Here is a 15,579-nt window from a genome sequence, read left to right on the forward strand (position 1 = left end):
TCTGTTTGCCTAGAATATATGATTACATTAGGACTTGCATATAAATTTTTATTTTATTTCTGAAATTGTTAAAAAAAAAATGTCTGGCAGACCCAATGTGTAATAACAATATGATTACGAATTATTTTAACGATATGATGACGAACAGTTTTCTGAATTAAAACATATTATTCAATTTACTTATGTTGATCATTTTTGTAGCTGTAGAGCATTTATAGAGGCATAATATTGATAAGAAAAAGGTCATACAAAACGAATACAAATGAATTTATTTGAAACTCACAAAACCTTTGATTTATTCCTCATGCATTCTGTAAAGTAGACAGCATGCATGTATTTCTCTTCACAGGCTCAGCCTACAGTAACAATAACTTTCTGTACCCTGACAATCAAAATCAGCTTTAAGTTAAAACACCTTAACTGCAGCCCATTACTGTAAATTCCCTGAATACAACTTTGAGTCAGCATTATGTTCAACATTAACAGTCTTCTGCGCTCCAAGAAAGCCACATGAAGGACAACACCAGTGGAATACTATGAATCCAGTTCAGAATGAACCATTTCAGGCACTGGCAAAACTTTAGGGAAATCCCAGCTGCCACCAGGACACTCAGCTGTCATTCATATGAGCTGTCTGGATATGTACAGCATGCAGTTTTGTCATGCCTTCGGTTTAAACACTGACATGGCCAACACATAAGCAAATACCCAAATGGAATTAACCACAAAAAACTAAAACTAAAATGTGGGATGGGAATCTACAAATGTTTTTAGACATAGCACCTCATCTCCACATGTATCTGTTTGCATTTTTAAAGAGTTTAACTTTGAGAGCCTTTGTGAAACCGTGACTGCTTCTTGTGTCCTTGGAAGTATCATGTCATTGTAGTAGCAGTCCACAAGGTCAACTTTTCAAAGAAACCTTCCATCTTTCAACAAAAGATCTCATATTACAAGGCTGCTTTTCCCAGCACACCACTGCTGCTCTTCACAAACCACTCCTGACCTTAATGACATTTCCAGCAGATCTTGTGACTGCGGATTCCAGCTCAGCAGCGTAAACCTCCCCTGCCTGAGGGTGATTACTGCACTCTCTAAGTTCACTGGTCTACAGCTCAGCTGAGGCTCGAATCCTCCGCACTGAGTTGTTGCTGGTCGTACTCTGATATGAGCTTCTTGATGTGAGCCAGTTTGTTGTGTAGATATTCACACCGACTCTTTTCCTGGTTGTAGTTGGGGTTGGACTAAAGGGACAAAACAAATAAATGAATGAATGAATGAATGAAGAAATAAATAAATATTATGTAACAGCAAAAGTGAGGACCATTGAGCAATGTTGCAATTAATTTTTAGTTTTTCAAAATTTGGTACCTTTTTAATTTTGCGATACTCTTGAAGAATTTGATTATGAACCCTCTGCAAGAGAGAAATACAGAAAAAAGAATGAATTGAAACAGGTAGACAGGTTTCATTTCAATCAAGTTTGTTTGGTGAAATTTGGTAAATGTCATGGGAAGTGTACCCATTCATGTACATGGAAAAAAACATGTAAATGAACCATAGAAATATTTCAAAACACTTCAAACTCATCCACTTGCTATAAGAAAATAGAATGAGTCTAGACTGGGTATCAGGATGACGTGTATGTAAACTTCACTGCTGGCTCGTGTGGTCGATCTAAGTTTAGCAGAGGACTATTTTTATTTAATACTTGAGAATATGCAAGTTGGAGTTTTAAAAGTTCCGAGTAGAGTTTTTGGCTATGGAGCTGCGTCTGAGTCACTGATATGCCTGGCGCTGCTCTCACACTGTAACTTATCATCATATGCAGCAATGTGCCAGAAAAAAGATGTAAATAATAAAGGATTTAAACTTGGCTTTGCAAATGTTTTGAGGAAAGAAATTCATTGAGGACTTTTGCTGAAGCTCAAACGGTGCATTTTGGCCAGAGTACTAAATGGAAAAATAACTTTTGTTTCTTTACCTGTCAACCCCACAGAACACCTTACACAGAAACAAATACCATGACTGGCATGTTGATATTTGTCTTTGTTTTATTTGTTTTTATGTCAAACTTTGAGTGCCATCATTTCTAAAGTAAGCCTCTGAAGCACCATTTGTTGTTATAATTTCAGAAAAAAAATGCAAAAATGTTACATTTTGCTTTTTGGTTTGTCCTCATTACATACTTAACTACGACCACAGAATTGGACTTTGTGAATGGTTGCACCTGTACTCAGTATTATTCAGTGATTATTGTGGCTTTATATCCTACCTCTGGTACAACATCAAGATTCAAGTGGGGAAAAGTATTTTATAGAAATCAGTGAATTTATGCACAATTTGTCAAATGAGGACTGGAACATCTTAAGCAAATCTAAATGTGCACGCCCACAGGAGAAGAGTGTTCAGTGCTGGACTTCTTCATGTTTTACCTTGTATTTGTGTGACTCGTGGTGTAGCTGTTTGAGTTGTGTGTCCAGCTTCATGAACTGACGCGTCACGTTGTCAATACGAGCGTGTAAATCTCTGTATTCGCTGTACTCCCTGTTAAAGTCCTGCTTGTAGCACTGTCTCTGGTCATGACTGCGAATCCCTGTATACATCCTGTGCATAAAAATGAAGGAACAACATTATTGGATCAGCACAGCATCCAACTACTGAGTCACTGTGTCACCATCCTGCAAAAGCAAGAAAAAGTTTGCATATGTTGCACACATTTGATGCATTTTGTGTCAAAGTACCAATAAATGTTCACTGCACTTACACTAGATAGTCTGCAGTACCGTCGTCCGCTTGAAGCACATTAGTTTCAAACAAAATTTCACTTGGCTCTGGAAAAAAAAGAAAAATGTTAAACAAAATACTGAAAAATTTACACTAAATATCACAAGTCAACAGCTAACAACACTCACCTGTACAGCTCATGGCAACTTTGTTGTTTGGATCCTCTGAGCTCTGATCTTTTCTCCTTTCTTTCCTGTCTCTCCACCGGTCCTTCTCCTTGACAATCAAAAACAAATCCCAATAATCAATGTATTCTTTCAAATGAAAAACAAAAAAATCTAAATAAAAGTTTAAAAAAAAAAAGTTCCCTCACCTGATCTCTGTGTTTGTGTTTGCTCTTCTTCCTTTTGATCGTGTGTCTGTCCAGGTCAGGCACCGTCAGCGGGGACGGAGGGCGATCAGAGAAGGGTCGGGTGTGTTCTGCTGTGGTCTTGGGCTCCTCCTGACCACAAAGTGTTGGTTCAAGTCTCTTGGCCACTTCTGCTTCCCGCTGACAGACCGCTGACAAAGAATCACAAAGTCTTCGAGGATCGAGCGAGTTCGTCTTTTGCCCCTCGTTCCCCGCTGCATCGGTGACGTCTTTATGAGCCTCTTGTTTGGACGGCCTCGCTCTGGACGTGTTGCTAGTTGCCTTGCTGGACGTGAAGCGAGATATCCTGGGCTTCTTACTCGCCAGAGGGTCGGTGTATTCTTCTGAGAGGGAAGGTTTAGGACGGTGTGCCGGGGAGGAATTGGGGGTGTCTCGCAGTGGACTGACTTGGGCCTCTGGGACAGTGAGGAGGTTCTGTTGTGGCTGAAATAGCCTCCTGCACAGGAGTAAGGAGGTGATAAATAAACCAGTAAATCTACTAAATCTACACTCAGTTGAACACAGATTTCTTTTAAGTGGGCTTCTCTCTGACATTTGTTTGATATGAACATGGTTGCAAGTATCTCATTCATGTTACCTGACAAGAATTCGCTTAAGAAGCTGCTGGTCTCCCGAGGTGTAGCCTGGCCAGTCCTTCTGTAGCTCCTTATAGAGACTGTCCTTTAGAACAAATGTGTTGTCTCTGCTATTGATCTGGCCAACCTGAAAACAAACACATACACACAAAACTGAAGCAGGTGAGAGAAGACAGATCTTCAAAGCTCAGAGTTCAACTCATTTCATTCATTCGTTTTCTTGACCCTCACAATGTGTCTAACATCCCTGTCTAGTGAGTGTATAATGCTTCAGATTATACATATTATATTTAGTTTATGTGCAAAATTTTCACAGCCCTTGTGCTTTTTCTCAAGCTCTGAAAGTTTTCTTCTGTATTTATCTGGCTAAAGAAGAGAATTAACTACCTCCGTCAGAACAGAGTCCAGCATGTCTTTGTCTCCTGCTGTCAGTCCATCTTTCTGCAGCCTCAAGATCAGCTCAGGCCTCTTGTATGGCCTCAGAGCCAGCAGGTGTGTTACTCTCTCCCTGAGCGGCTGCTCCTGCACGTCACCCAAGCTCTTCCTGTTTGAAGCACAGGCACTCTTTTTCGGCTTGGACACGACGACCCCCTTCTTGATGGTGCTGAGTGTGCTGAGCCCGCTTGAGTGTCGGGGCTTGGACAGACTGGCCAGCGCTGGGGTCGGGGCTCGCACTGTTACTTTCTTGCCTGCGAGGGAAAGCTCACATCAAAAGCAGCACTGCTATATAAAGACAAAAATATCTTCAAAAACAATCTTGTGGAGGTTCACGGAAGCCTGCCACAGATGTTATCAAACACCTAAGTGCTACAGTTTTAGTTTTTATTTCTGCAAAGTGTTGCATTTAAAAGAAAGTGACAAGGCCATACTGAGAACCTTTGATCTATGAATACATGTGAAACCACTGCTTAAAAAGAGCAACGACACCAGAGGAAGAGGATCCTGTCCTGCGGCAGAAAAGAAAAAAGACCTAATTTCACCTCTTCAGAAACCCACAGTCGGGTTACAAATGCACACACGTTCCAGTGAGCATAAGCTGTTATCTAATTTGGGAAATAACCACACAGTTGCACAAGTCTGCATTGGGGAAGGTTTTTTTTTTTTTTTCAGCACAAACTTCCTCTGAACTGACAAAAATCACCAGAACTGGTGTGTATGGGCCTGTGTGTGCGTTCACTGAAACAAGATGACGGTGGCTAAAATATCTGTTTAGAAGGAAGTGGTTTTGGTGGTTGGAAGTAGAAAGACAGCGGTAACACAAAAAAAAAAAGCTAAATCACTGGTATTATCATGCAAATGTATATTTTGGTGAGCATGTTATCTCTGTATGTTTTGCATTATCACAATATACACAATACAATGTGTGTGTACTATAAAGAAAGTTTACTTATAGTAAAAGGACAGAAAACATGCAGCAGAAAACAAGACTGGCTGTTACTATGTCACCAGTTACCACACACGTTGCTATAGCGACCAATGCAACATGGCTGACTGTTGTTTTTTTTTTTGGATACTGTCAGCACGGAACAAAATTGCCCTCAGGCCAGTCTTATTCCTTAGTCGGAGTTATGTCTCGTATAACCAAGCAGACTCCGCATTTCCTACCCTGGTAGCGCCCCCCGTGTTTGATGACAATGGCCCCTCGACTGCGCGTCTCCTCCTCAGCTTGGGCCATGCTCTGACGAGCCTTATCGTACGAGTCATCAGTAGCGTTGACTGTCATCTTCTTCTGAATCACCCCGAGACAAGACAGCTCCTCGGCAGCACTGGGAGGAGTAGGTGAGAGGACAGCGGATACAGACAGCGATCTGACACAGGCTCCTTTTACACATTATCCATTTCAATTGAAATATTGACTGAGTTCAAAGTTGCTTGACTCGTGCTTGCGTCTTAATGCTGTTCCATCAGACGTTTATCTACTTTACTACCAAATGCAAACAACAATCTATCTAATCTTTCCAAAGATTGGAAAAGACTAAAATAACAGATTTGATTACTATTTTCTAAACCTTTCACATTTCTTAAATTCTCTTATTTACATTTTCAGGCCTCCTAGACCTGCACAGTTAGGAAGCCTGGGTGTCCTCTGGCATTTAAAAAGAGACTGGCAGTGACCAGCAGGGTGACTCAAACAGAGCAGTAGGGGAGCGGAGACATTTTAAAATACTGAAACTTGTTTAGAAGCTCAGTTGATTCTGCACAGACAACAGAAAGTAAAACATATGATCATGCAATCGCTGTGCACCTTTGAATAAAATGTTAACATCGGCATGGCATCGTTGCTTTTTCTGCTTTCAAATTAAATGTTTTTCCTTGCACAAACTTTTAGGTTTTCCCTTAAAATTTAACAGCTTTAATCTAACATATTCTTATCATATTTTGTGCTGTGTTTTACCCAGTGCCGAGCTGCTGGACGCAGTCAAAGCTTCCATGGGGATTGTCACGGGCGACATTAGTCACGCCAAAGGTGAATATCCTCAATTCGTCTCCGTTCTCTGAGCAAGGGACAGTGATTCTCTGTGATAAGAAAGAGAGAGAGACACAATAATTAGATTTATCTTAAAGCACGAGATGAAATTAATGAATGAGTTTAGGTCGACAGGCAGGTCTTCTTACCCCTTGGTTCCCATTAAAACAGATGCTGGGATGCGAAGACCAACCCTGAAGATAAAGACAAATCGTTTGGTTTGTGTGTGTCTTGGAGCCATCCAGAAACAAGAAAACACACGCACACACACACACAAACACACACACCAACCCGATAACAGACTAGCACTGACAGACGTATGTAAAACATAATACAGAGGATGTTTTGTGGTTGGCACTGTTTGTACGAGTGCTACATCTTCCTTCACTGTGGTTTTATTGTTGTTCTGCATGCCTTTGCATAGGTTACATTACAACAGTGGATCCCACCCTTTTTTATTACACAGCTCAAGTGTCCCTTCATACACTTTCAGTTGCATCATGCTTCAGCATTGCTCGTTACTGTGATCAGCAGCTTTGTATTTACCAAACTTTAATTCTGTTTGCACAGCACAGAACTTATTGACATCATCAGAATAGGCTGACTGAAATCTGACAGATTGTCTCAAGTGATTTTGAATCAGTGTCAAACGGGGCAGAATATTACAAGTTTGAAACTGATTGAACTTTGAGGGTGTGGAGTTAGAATTTCTGCTGAAGCAAGTGGCTCAAATTGACAGCCACTAGTTGCATAATGCACCTGAAACTCTACATTTTAAAATAACATTAAAAAACGTACCTACTGTATTGGTTCACATCATGACTGATACTTGCAATCCCACATGAGTGCTTATTTTCCCTATACACACAGTCATGTTGATGCAGGATCTTAACCAAATCATAATTTAATTTTTTTTAATACGTCAGTACTCTTTCCTTGTACCTCCTGGAATATACAAAAGCACCCCATGAGATACATGTACCCCTGGTTTATCTTAACACCTGGGCATCAAGAGCCCTTGAAGTAATTCAAATTGATTTTAAAGAGGGCTCTTGCTGAGGTCATTATGACCTGCTGCTCAAATAAGGCAGCTTGTCAGACAAGAATACAGTGAAATAACAGCCTGTCATCTTTCACAGGAGTGAATTACCCTGCAGGAAAGTGCAGAAATGACAGTCCAAAGTGACACATTTGCAGCACAGATGGAAAGTATGTGATGACTAGAATCTAATTGACCTTTTCATGGGGAGGATTTATGGGTCCACCTGTTGATGAGTGCAGAGTGAGGTGGCTGCCTGTACCCAGTTTGACACCCAACTACATATAGAGGTGTTTTCTTTTTTTGTCTCTGTGATCCAGGTCCAGTGGGTTATGAATAGCCACACTTAACGCTAAATTAAGAAACCAGACGTGTGCACAGCAACAGTATTGTGTGCATGTTACACTCTGCATTAGGTGTTTTCCCCTCCTTCCTATCACTCCATGAAGGTATTACAATAAAACTAGAGCTATGACAGGAGCAATGTGGTTTTCACCTTTCGTCAGAAAATGAATAGCTGTCATTTTCTTCACAGAGGAGTTTCCTATCTGCGTTACAAGGAATTACTGAATTGAGGAAGTGTACATGACTGCTCTCTGCTCAGACTTCCTGCTGTGTCTGATTCATCTATGATACTGGGTCAAATGTTTGATTTTGAGTTGGTCTCACTACATCTAAACAGCAGATTTAAAAAACAAAACGGTCTACAACTCTGTTCATGTATACCAGAAAATAAGTAGACTTCATCTCCCAAAAATGCACCCCAAAATACCCTCCTACTACGAGCCTCTTTCCTCCCGACAGCCTGTTTCCTTTCTTTTCTTCTCCACTCCGACACTAATTAACATTCATAATACTTGCCGGCAGCTTGTTGCAAGCATCATTACACAGGGAAGCATTTCCGCATTGCATTATGCAACATGTATTCCCATTCCATAGCTAAAAGGAGGCTTGTAGGAGACAACAACCCAGGGAATATATGCGTGAAGTTCGCCGAAATGCAAATCACGAACCCGCTTTCCTCGCCCGCTTCGTTTTAAGTAAGGGTGCCTTTGACGAATTGGCGAACCAACAGTTGCTGGACGCTTCTGGTCTTTATTCGAGAAGTAAATATCAAGAAATAACCTACCTTGCCGTTTTGAAAGGAGCCAATGGCTCTTGCCGCGCTGTCAGTGAGTTTGACCTGAAAAACAGAGATGTTACCGCCGCGGCTCAGTTTACCGCTGGATAGTCCGTAACACTGGTTCTCCTTTAACGCCGACATCCCGCCGCGAATCCCTCCCTCCTGCCAGGCTTACCGCTGAGCAAACAAACACCGCATAAATAAACAAACACTGGCGACAGGAGCCAGAGAAAGAAAACGGTTCCGTGCGGCTGCTCCTCCGCCGCGCGCTATTCTGGAGTAGATCGCATTACGTCATGACGGCAGAACTCAGAGGGGATTTTATTGGTCAACAGACATAAATAAAACCTTACGTAGGGCTTACGTAACTGCTTCTACTTGATTCGTCCTCCCTGCTAATTTTCCTTCTCTCGCACGAAGGGAACTTCTGTGGTTTGATTGTGACTAAGCAGGTCATTCATCGTTTTTTAAGGTTTCGCATTTTTTTAGGTACTGAGTGAAAGAGGGAGAGTTTTAAATCACAATTTAGCGACAGGTCGCCTCTCTTTCAAGTAAAAGTCCTGCGTTTAAAATGTAACTTGAGTAAAAGTAGGAACTTAAAAGGGTAACAATATACATTAAGTACTGTTGAATGACCAATTTCAGAATAACATCAACATATTATTATTTTTTGTTGTTGCTGTTATAACAACTTAGGCCCATTTACTCATGATCTGTTATTTCCACTATTTTAAAATCCCATTATTAAGATTATCTTGATTTGTCTTGTTATGTCTTAACTTTAGCACTTAAGATTCACTTTATTAAATAAACATGCTAGATGTTGATAAACTCTGTATTACATCCCAGTTATATTACATCAGTGTGAACTTGATGTTCACAGTGGTGTATTAAACAACTGACACTTCTCTAAATCCTGATTCCCAGATTCTAATCTGTGTTTACTATGCATCTAATGACATTCATTACAATTCATTGCAAGTCATTACTAAATCTTGGTTGTAAAAAGTCAGAACCTTCCAGCAGATGTTAATTATTTCTGCATTCTGAATGAAAGTGAAATACTGTTAGAAACTAGCAGAGGTGGAAAGAGGACGAGAATGGGCTCAGATGGGCTCAGAGCCTGCCTCTCTTCCTCACTGCCGTTTTGAAATTATTCACGTCAGATTTGATCATTTAACAGAAAAGGTGCTCAGCACTTGGCAGAGAACAAAGTACATGAAAAGCAGATAAATATAAAACACAGGAGACAGACAGAACATGTGCATCACGAGTTTCTCGATACAAATGAGCTGCTGTGTGTTTACGTGTGCCTGTGCATTTGAATTCATGTGTTTGTGCCCCGGCTGTTCCTCTCAGTCTTTGCCAGTGTTTGAACGCAGATGGTGGTCACAAGGCAGGTGAGAACTGTTCAAAGCTGTCTCATATCAAAGGATCTCTGGGTCTTTGTAGCACAGTGTCTGCAACAGGTGACATTTTGGACTGAAAAAAAAACATTTATGAATTTTAACGCCCGCAGTGGGCTGACCCTCCCCTCAGCTCAGCAGGTATGGAAGGTACTGAGGAGCTACAGAGGGAGACTGAGGGAGTAAAGGAAAGTTAGTATCCTCTCGTTTTGTGCTCTACAGTTTGCTGCAGGCCAGCAACATGAGGACGCTTCATCCAAAAGTGAAGGTAAAACCCAGAAAGGACAACATGAAATAATGGCATTTGATATTTTCTTTGCAACTCATTTGAATAAGCTCAAGATGGCTGCTTTTATCCTTGTTTGTAGGAAAAGAACGGATAAATAAGTCCTGAAGAGGAGGCATCAGGGTGAGTTTAATGATTACTGTGTGTGCTCTGCATGTGTTTCCATTTATAAATTACCTGTTAATACCCCGTGTCATGTCCATATCCATATCCAAACATCTGTAATGACGTTATCAGCCTTTATGGCTCTAGATTTAATTTCAAATAACTGAACTCTATACAGTCAACAATAAATTACCATATATTGATATATGCACTGCACACATTGATTTCTATTTTATTTATTGATGTAATAAACATTTCATTGAAAGTTTGACCAGGAAAACAAACGGACAAGGACTACTTAAATGTAGTTTGTAATTTATTGAAGCTTATCATGCTTTCATTGAATGTATTTTGGATGGTAGAATTTTCTCTTGATTATAAACACTCATCAGAACAATATCATTATTATCATGCAAGTAGATTTTCCATAAATATACCAGGTAGAAAATGTCCAGTGCAGAATAAAATATTGTAACATAGTGAATGTTTGTAAGCAGAAAGACAATCTGACTTTCCCCTGCCCTCCAGGCCATGGGGGACCCCCTGTCAGACTGCAGCCCCCTCATCAGTGCAGCATCCTCGTGTAAGCTTCGTCTGGTCCGCCTGCTGGTGGAAGGTGGGGCTCAGGTCAACGGACGCAACCCGAGAGGAGAGACTGCTCTGCTGGCTGCCTGTAAGGCCCTGAGAGGCGAGCCTGCTTCGCCTGACACTGTGAAACTCCTCACATACCTGCTCGACAACAAGGTCAGTCTGCAGTGAGTAATGTTTCCCATTTGAACTCAGAATACATGTGTTTAAAAGTAATTTACTGCAGGTTTTCACAGACTGAAGTTCAACAATATATTATTTTAGATGTATTTCTAATGCATTATAAATGTTTACCTGCAGTAAGAGAGGTGCGTTTAATGCATAATAAACAGGTACGTGATGTTTCCAGCTTTGCTCGTGTTCTCAATCCACCTAGCAAAGTGTTTCTGAACATTGTGGAGCAGTAGAACACAACACAGTGTACTCTTAGGCAAGATAATTATTGATTACATCAAGGACTATGCATTAGTAACTGTCTCATAAAATGTATTCCCATTTGAGCCAGTCCACAAAAGCAACACTGCTAGTTCAGATCTCATTAAGATGCGAGATGAAAGCAGGCTCATAAGCAAATTACATGTAATTCTAAAAGGAAAAGTATGTGTCTAAACACACACCTGAGCTCCCCAAGCTTGCTAAGGCTTTGTGGGATACAAACGTCTTGAGTTTTCATCTTCTTTGCCAATCAGGCAGATCCAAACGTGCAGGACCAGGCTGGACGCACTGCTCTGATGTACGCCTGCATGGAGCGAGCAGGTGCTCAGGTGGCATCCACCCTGTTGGCTGCAGGAGCCGACCCCAGCATGGAGGACTACTCCGGGGCCTCAGCACTCGTGTACGCCATCAACGCACAGCACCAGCCGACACTGAAGGTAAGTTGGGAGTAGAAAAGAATGATGCAGGACTGTCTAAGTCAATACATTTGATTCCTACACATAATGATGTATAACTAAAGATAGAAGTTTCATAAAATGAAAAAAGAAACAACTTTTTCAGTGGAAAGTTTTAGCTCCTCCCCACATAAACGGTGGAAACATTTTTTTTAAAAATCCTCATGAAAATGACTAAACCATCAAAACTCCGTCTGGACCGTGTACCTCAGGTGCTGATGGATGCCTGCCAGGCCAGGGGTCATGAGATCATCATCATTGCTACAGAGATGGACGTGAATGGGGGCCCGGTGACTAGGCGTTACCTGAATGTTCCTCCATCCCCTGACACCTCACCTGTGTCCTGCATGTCTCCGTCTGACATTGTCCTCAAAACGGGCTCACCCAACTCACCCGAGGGAGAAAACATCTTCAACTTCAAAGGAACTAGTGAGTAAATGTCGATAGGTTTGAATTGCAGGTTAAGGACTATATTTACTGTTCTGCGATGTTCGCTTTGTTCATATACAATTCACATTGCATAGCGATGCCATGGAGAGTCAATACCACACTACTGACTGTGTAGTTTGATTTCAACAGAATGGTCCTTTAATAGCACAATAAGGTAACCAGGTGACATTTGTGGGTGTTCAGCAACGCCACTTCCATATGCATCATCACTTTTATATCATATCTTATATACAAATATACTTGCCATCAAGTCTATGTAATGTTATGCAAGTTGCCAGGCTGCTGAACCTTACTGTTGAGATCAGGAGACTCTGTATGCAGACAGTGTTTAACAAAGGCAAGTCTAGACAGATGAGAACAAATTCCTGGTGGTTGAAATCATTAGCTGAGCTCCTGAAGAGACAAGAAGAAAATGTGTTACCAGGATGAGGTGCAGCTGACTCTAGCGGTGCATGACAATGAATGAAACAACAGTTCCTCTGCTACAAAGGAACTCACACTCAATTCATGTAGGGGAAAGGAAGGAGAGTGTCTAAATATTTAAATAAAGTAAATAAAGGAAAGACACGAGGATGGGGAAACATGATGGCATGAGTGTGAATCACTTTATATACCTCACAGCAAATGTGTTTGTAGCCATGCATGCGAGCTATGGTAATTTTGACTAGCATACCACTTTGATTCAGACAAAAATATCTTGACAAAGATTGGAAATTTCACACAAACCTCAAATGTTCCCCCAGAGGATGAATTATCATGATTTTGATTATTCCTGACATTTCCTCTTGTGCTACATTTTACAACAGGTTGAACATTTTGTTGCTCAGATTTGGTACCAATTAGCAAATGCTAGCATGCTAACACATGTAACAAAGACAATGTGATGACAGCAAACATTATAGCTGCCAAACATCATTTCGTTAGCATCAAAATAGTTGTCTGTTGTTTGTTAGCTCAAAATAACCCTGTTCCATAGAAGCAGCAGGCTCTTAATCCATGTCCTAATTCCATTTAACATAATACTAATTGTATACAGGACAGTAACTAAAAATGAACATACTTCACTGCAAGTACATGTAATATGTATGGATTCAGCTGCGGTCTGCAACTTCAGAAAGACTTCGTCAGTTAAACTTAACAAAGAGAAACATACATTATTTCACACATTTCAATAAATTGTATTTATTTGCTTGTTTGTTTGTTTATTTGTTTTCTGGGCTGTTTCAATATCATCTACAGTCATTTATTTTTTCTGCATTTCCTTGTTTTGTGCAATGCATTGTGGGAAAACAGTATATGTAAACTCAGTGACTTTTATAGTATGGACTATTTTAAGAATACTAGGCAGTAGTCCAAGTGAACGCACTAAAAACCCCTTACAACAAACATGCTTAGAAACAGTATGTAGAATCAGTTTTATTTATACATCCTAAAATCCCAAATCCCAAATTAGACTGAAAGAGTTTTAGCAGCTGCATAGCATACAGAGCCTTGTATCCTTACTAGTGCAACATGTTAGGTAGTTGATTGCTGATTCTCATTCTCAGGATGTCAAATCCTGCCATTTTGGATTGATGGGTCAGGCTGTCCACCAATCTCAGAACAACTACCTCGCACAATGCACTAAGGACTCTGAATAAGTAAAATCTCCCTATTAGGGTTAAAAAAAAATGGAAGAAACATTGGAAAAAAAACAGCAGAACAATGAATCCCAGACAAGCAAACTGCAACAAGGAGGCACACAGTTTTTCAACACCATTTCCATATGTTTTCATATGTAGGCCATGAGTTTCAGTCAGTGTCTGTGTCCTGTTCATTTCCATTAGGCAAAAGAGGAAGTAGCAGCAGCAGCAGCACCAGCAGCAGTAGACTCCCCTCCTTTGAGCTGAGTCCACCGCCCAGACAGAGAATGTTATCTGAACCATGGCTGGCCATTCACAACCTGGCCTGTCTCAATCGGGCTTACGAGGAGGGCATGAGGAAGGGGAGCCCGCAGGAGGAGGAAGATAAGGAGGATTCAAAGAGAGGAGGGAGGGATGATGAGGAAGGAGAGAAAGAGGAGCCACATCTGTCCAAGATGGAGAAGAGGATGGAGGGCGAGGTTCAAAGGAGGGATAATAGGTATGGAGCAGAAAATTACAACAGCTCCCATGGGGATTTCCTTCCCAGGATTTCTCAGTCAGTCCTCTCCCTCACAGAGATGAGTTCGTCTCCGACAACCCCAAGAAGACTGGTCCCCAGGAGGTGTTTGGCATCTGGAGGGCCAACATCAGACAAAACAACCCCAAGAGGTGATAAGCTTTCTACTTGTCACTCCCACCTCCGCAGGAACACCCTCCCCTCTGTCACGGTGGTTCCTCCTCAGCTTCACCTCCCTCCTTTAGTCAACCGGTCAGAGTCCCACCTCCAGGTACCAGTGCCGGTTTCTCCCTCCAAAAGCAGGAGCATTGTGTTTCTGCCTCACCCGCCCAGGTCCTCCCCACCCTCATCTTCATCCAGAACATCTATGAGACCATCAATGCTCCCTCAACTGCCGCTCGCCTCTTCTTTGAGTTCCCTGACTTCTCCTCCTGCCTCCTGCTGCAGCGAGAGGAGCAGGAGGTCACTGCGTCGCCACTCGGCGCAGCTTGAACGGATCAGAGGAGGAGAAACCATTTAGGCCTGTGAGACTGAGCACCTTCAGCTTTCCATATTGTGGTTCTCTGACATGAGGAAGCATGAAGTTCAAGCTGCAGCCTGAATGCGGGGCTGGAAGTGACATCTGATACCTAATTTGGGATAAAATTCGATTGAATTATGTAAATAGTTTTATGATACCCATATCACTGCAGTAACAAACAAAACAGTAAAATATAAAACAATGAGATGAGAAAACTTCTCGCCATATTTGTGTCTTTCGCTGGTTTTCAATGTCATCTTGATTGTAAATTGAATATCTTTTAAACATGATCTCTGAACTTGCTATGGACATTATATTTTGCAGTTATTCTGACATTTACCAAATGATTATTCAGTTTGTCAGGGAAATGTTGGGTAAATTAATTTTGGTACTGAAAATAACAATTAGTTGCCTCCCTAATCAGGATGGTGATCAAAAGAACTCAACGACACATTAATTTTAGTCATGTCCATTTTGTGGAGTTGTGTTTGGCGAGTTTGACCTGCTTTAAAATATTTCATATATGTCATGACATTGCTTGCATACAACTGATACATTTTTCAACGATCCCTTTAGATATGGCAAAATTACTCCAGGAAAACAAGACAAAAACAGAGCAATCAATCTTTTTAATGAATGAGAGTTTTAACCAAATCCATCTAATAATACAGTTTAATCTTAATACAGCTGGCAGAGGGCTCTTTGTTTCTAGAGGTCTGAAATAATAAAACTCTTATTATATTTTACAAACTACCCTTGCTAATCATTTGCCTCTGTACCTCACGTGGGTATCATGACCTCCAAACTGGAAAACACTGATGTTTGTGAAATGTA

The 15,579-nt window shown here is 41.1% G+C and overlaps 2 protein-coding genes across 2 annotated transcripts; one reads left to right on the top strand and one right to left on the bottom strand.

The window, feature by feature from the left end:
• Positions 1–249: 249 nt before the first annotated feature.
• LOC124072070 (RNA polymerase II elongation factor ELL-like) lies at positions 250–8,660 on the bottom strand. Its single transcript, XM_046413216.1, has 12 exons — positions 8,368–8,660; positions 6,349–6,393; positions 6,128–6,249; positions 5,338–5,498; positions 4,120–4,421; positions 3,735–3,859; positions 3,101–3,593; positions 2,916–3,003; positions 2,768–2,834; positions 2,436–2,607; positions 1,372–1,416; positions 250–1,244 (listed from the first exon to the last, which is right to left on the bottom strand). The coding sequence occupies exons 1-12, from the start codon at positions 8,500–8,502 to the stop codon at positions 1,116–1,118; spliced, it is 1,884 nt and encodes a 627-aa protein (XP_046269172.1). The 5' UTR covers positions 8,503–8,660; the 3' UTR covers positions 250–1,115.
• Positions 8,661–10,106: 1,446 nt separating this feature from the next.
• On the top strand, positions 10,107–15,579 carry LOC124072074 (ankyrin repeat domain-containing protein 34B). The gene is made up of 5 exons (XM_046413223.1): positions 10,107–10,176; positions 10,687–10,902; positions 11,436–11,618; positions 11,849–12,065; positions 13,913–15,579. The coding sequence occupies exons 2-5, from the start codon at positions 10,690–10,692 to the stop codon at positions 14,743–14,745; spliced, it is 1,446 nt and encodes a 481-aa protein (XP_046269179.1). The 5' UTR covers positions 10,107–10,176; positions 10,687–10,689; the 3' UTR covers positions 14,746–15,579.

This window comes from Scatophagus argus, chromosome 15, assembly GCF_020382885.2.
Source record: "Scatophagus argus isolate fScaArg1 chromosome 15, fScaArg1.pri, whole genome shotgun sequence".
Lineage (NCBI taxonomy): Eukaryota > Metazoa > Chordata > Actinopteri > Scatophagidae > Scatophagus > Scatophagus argus.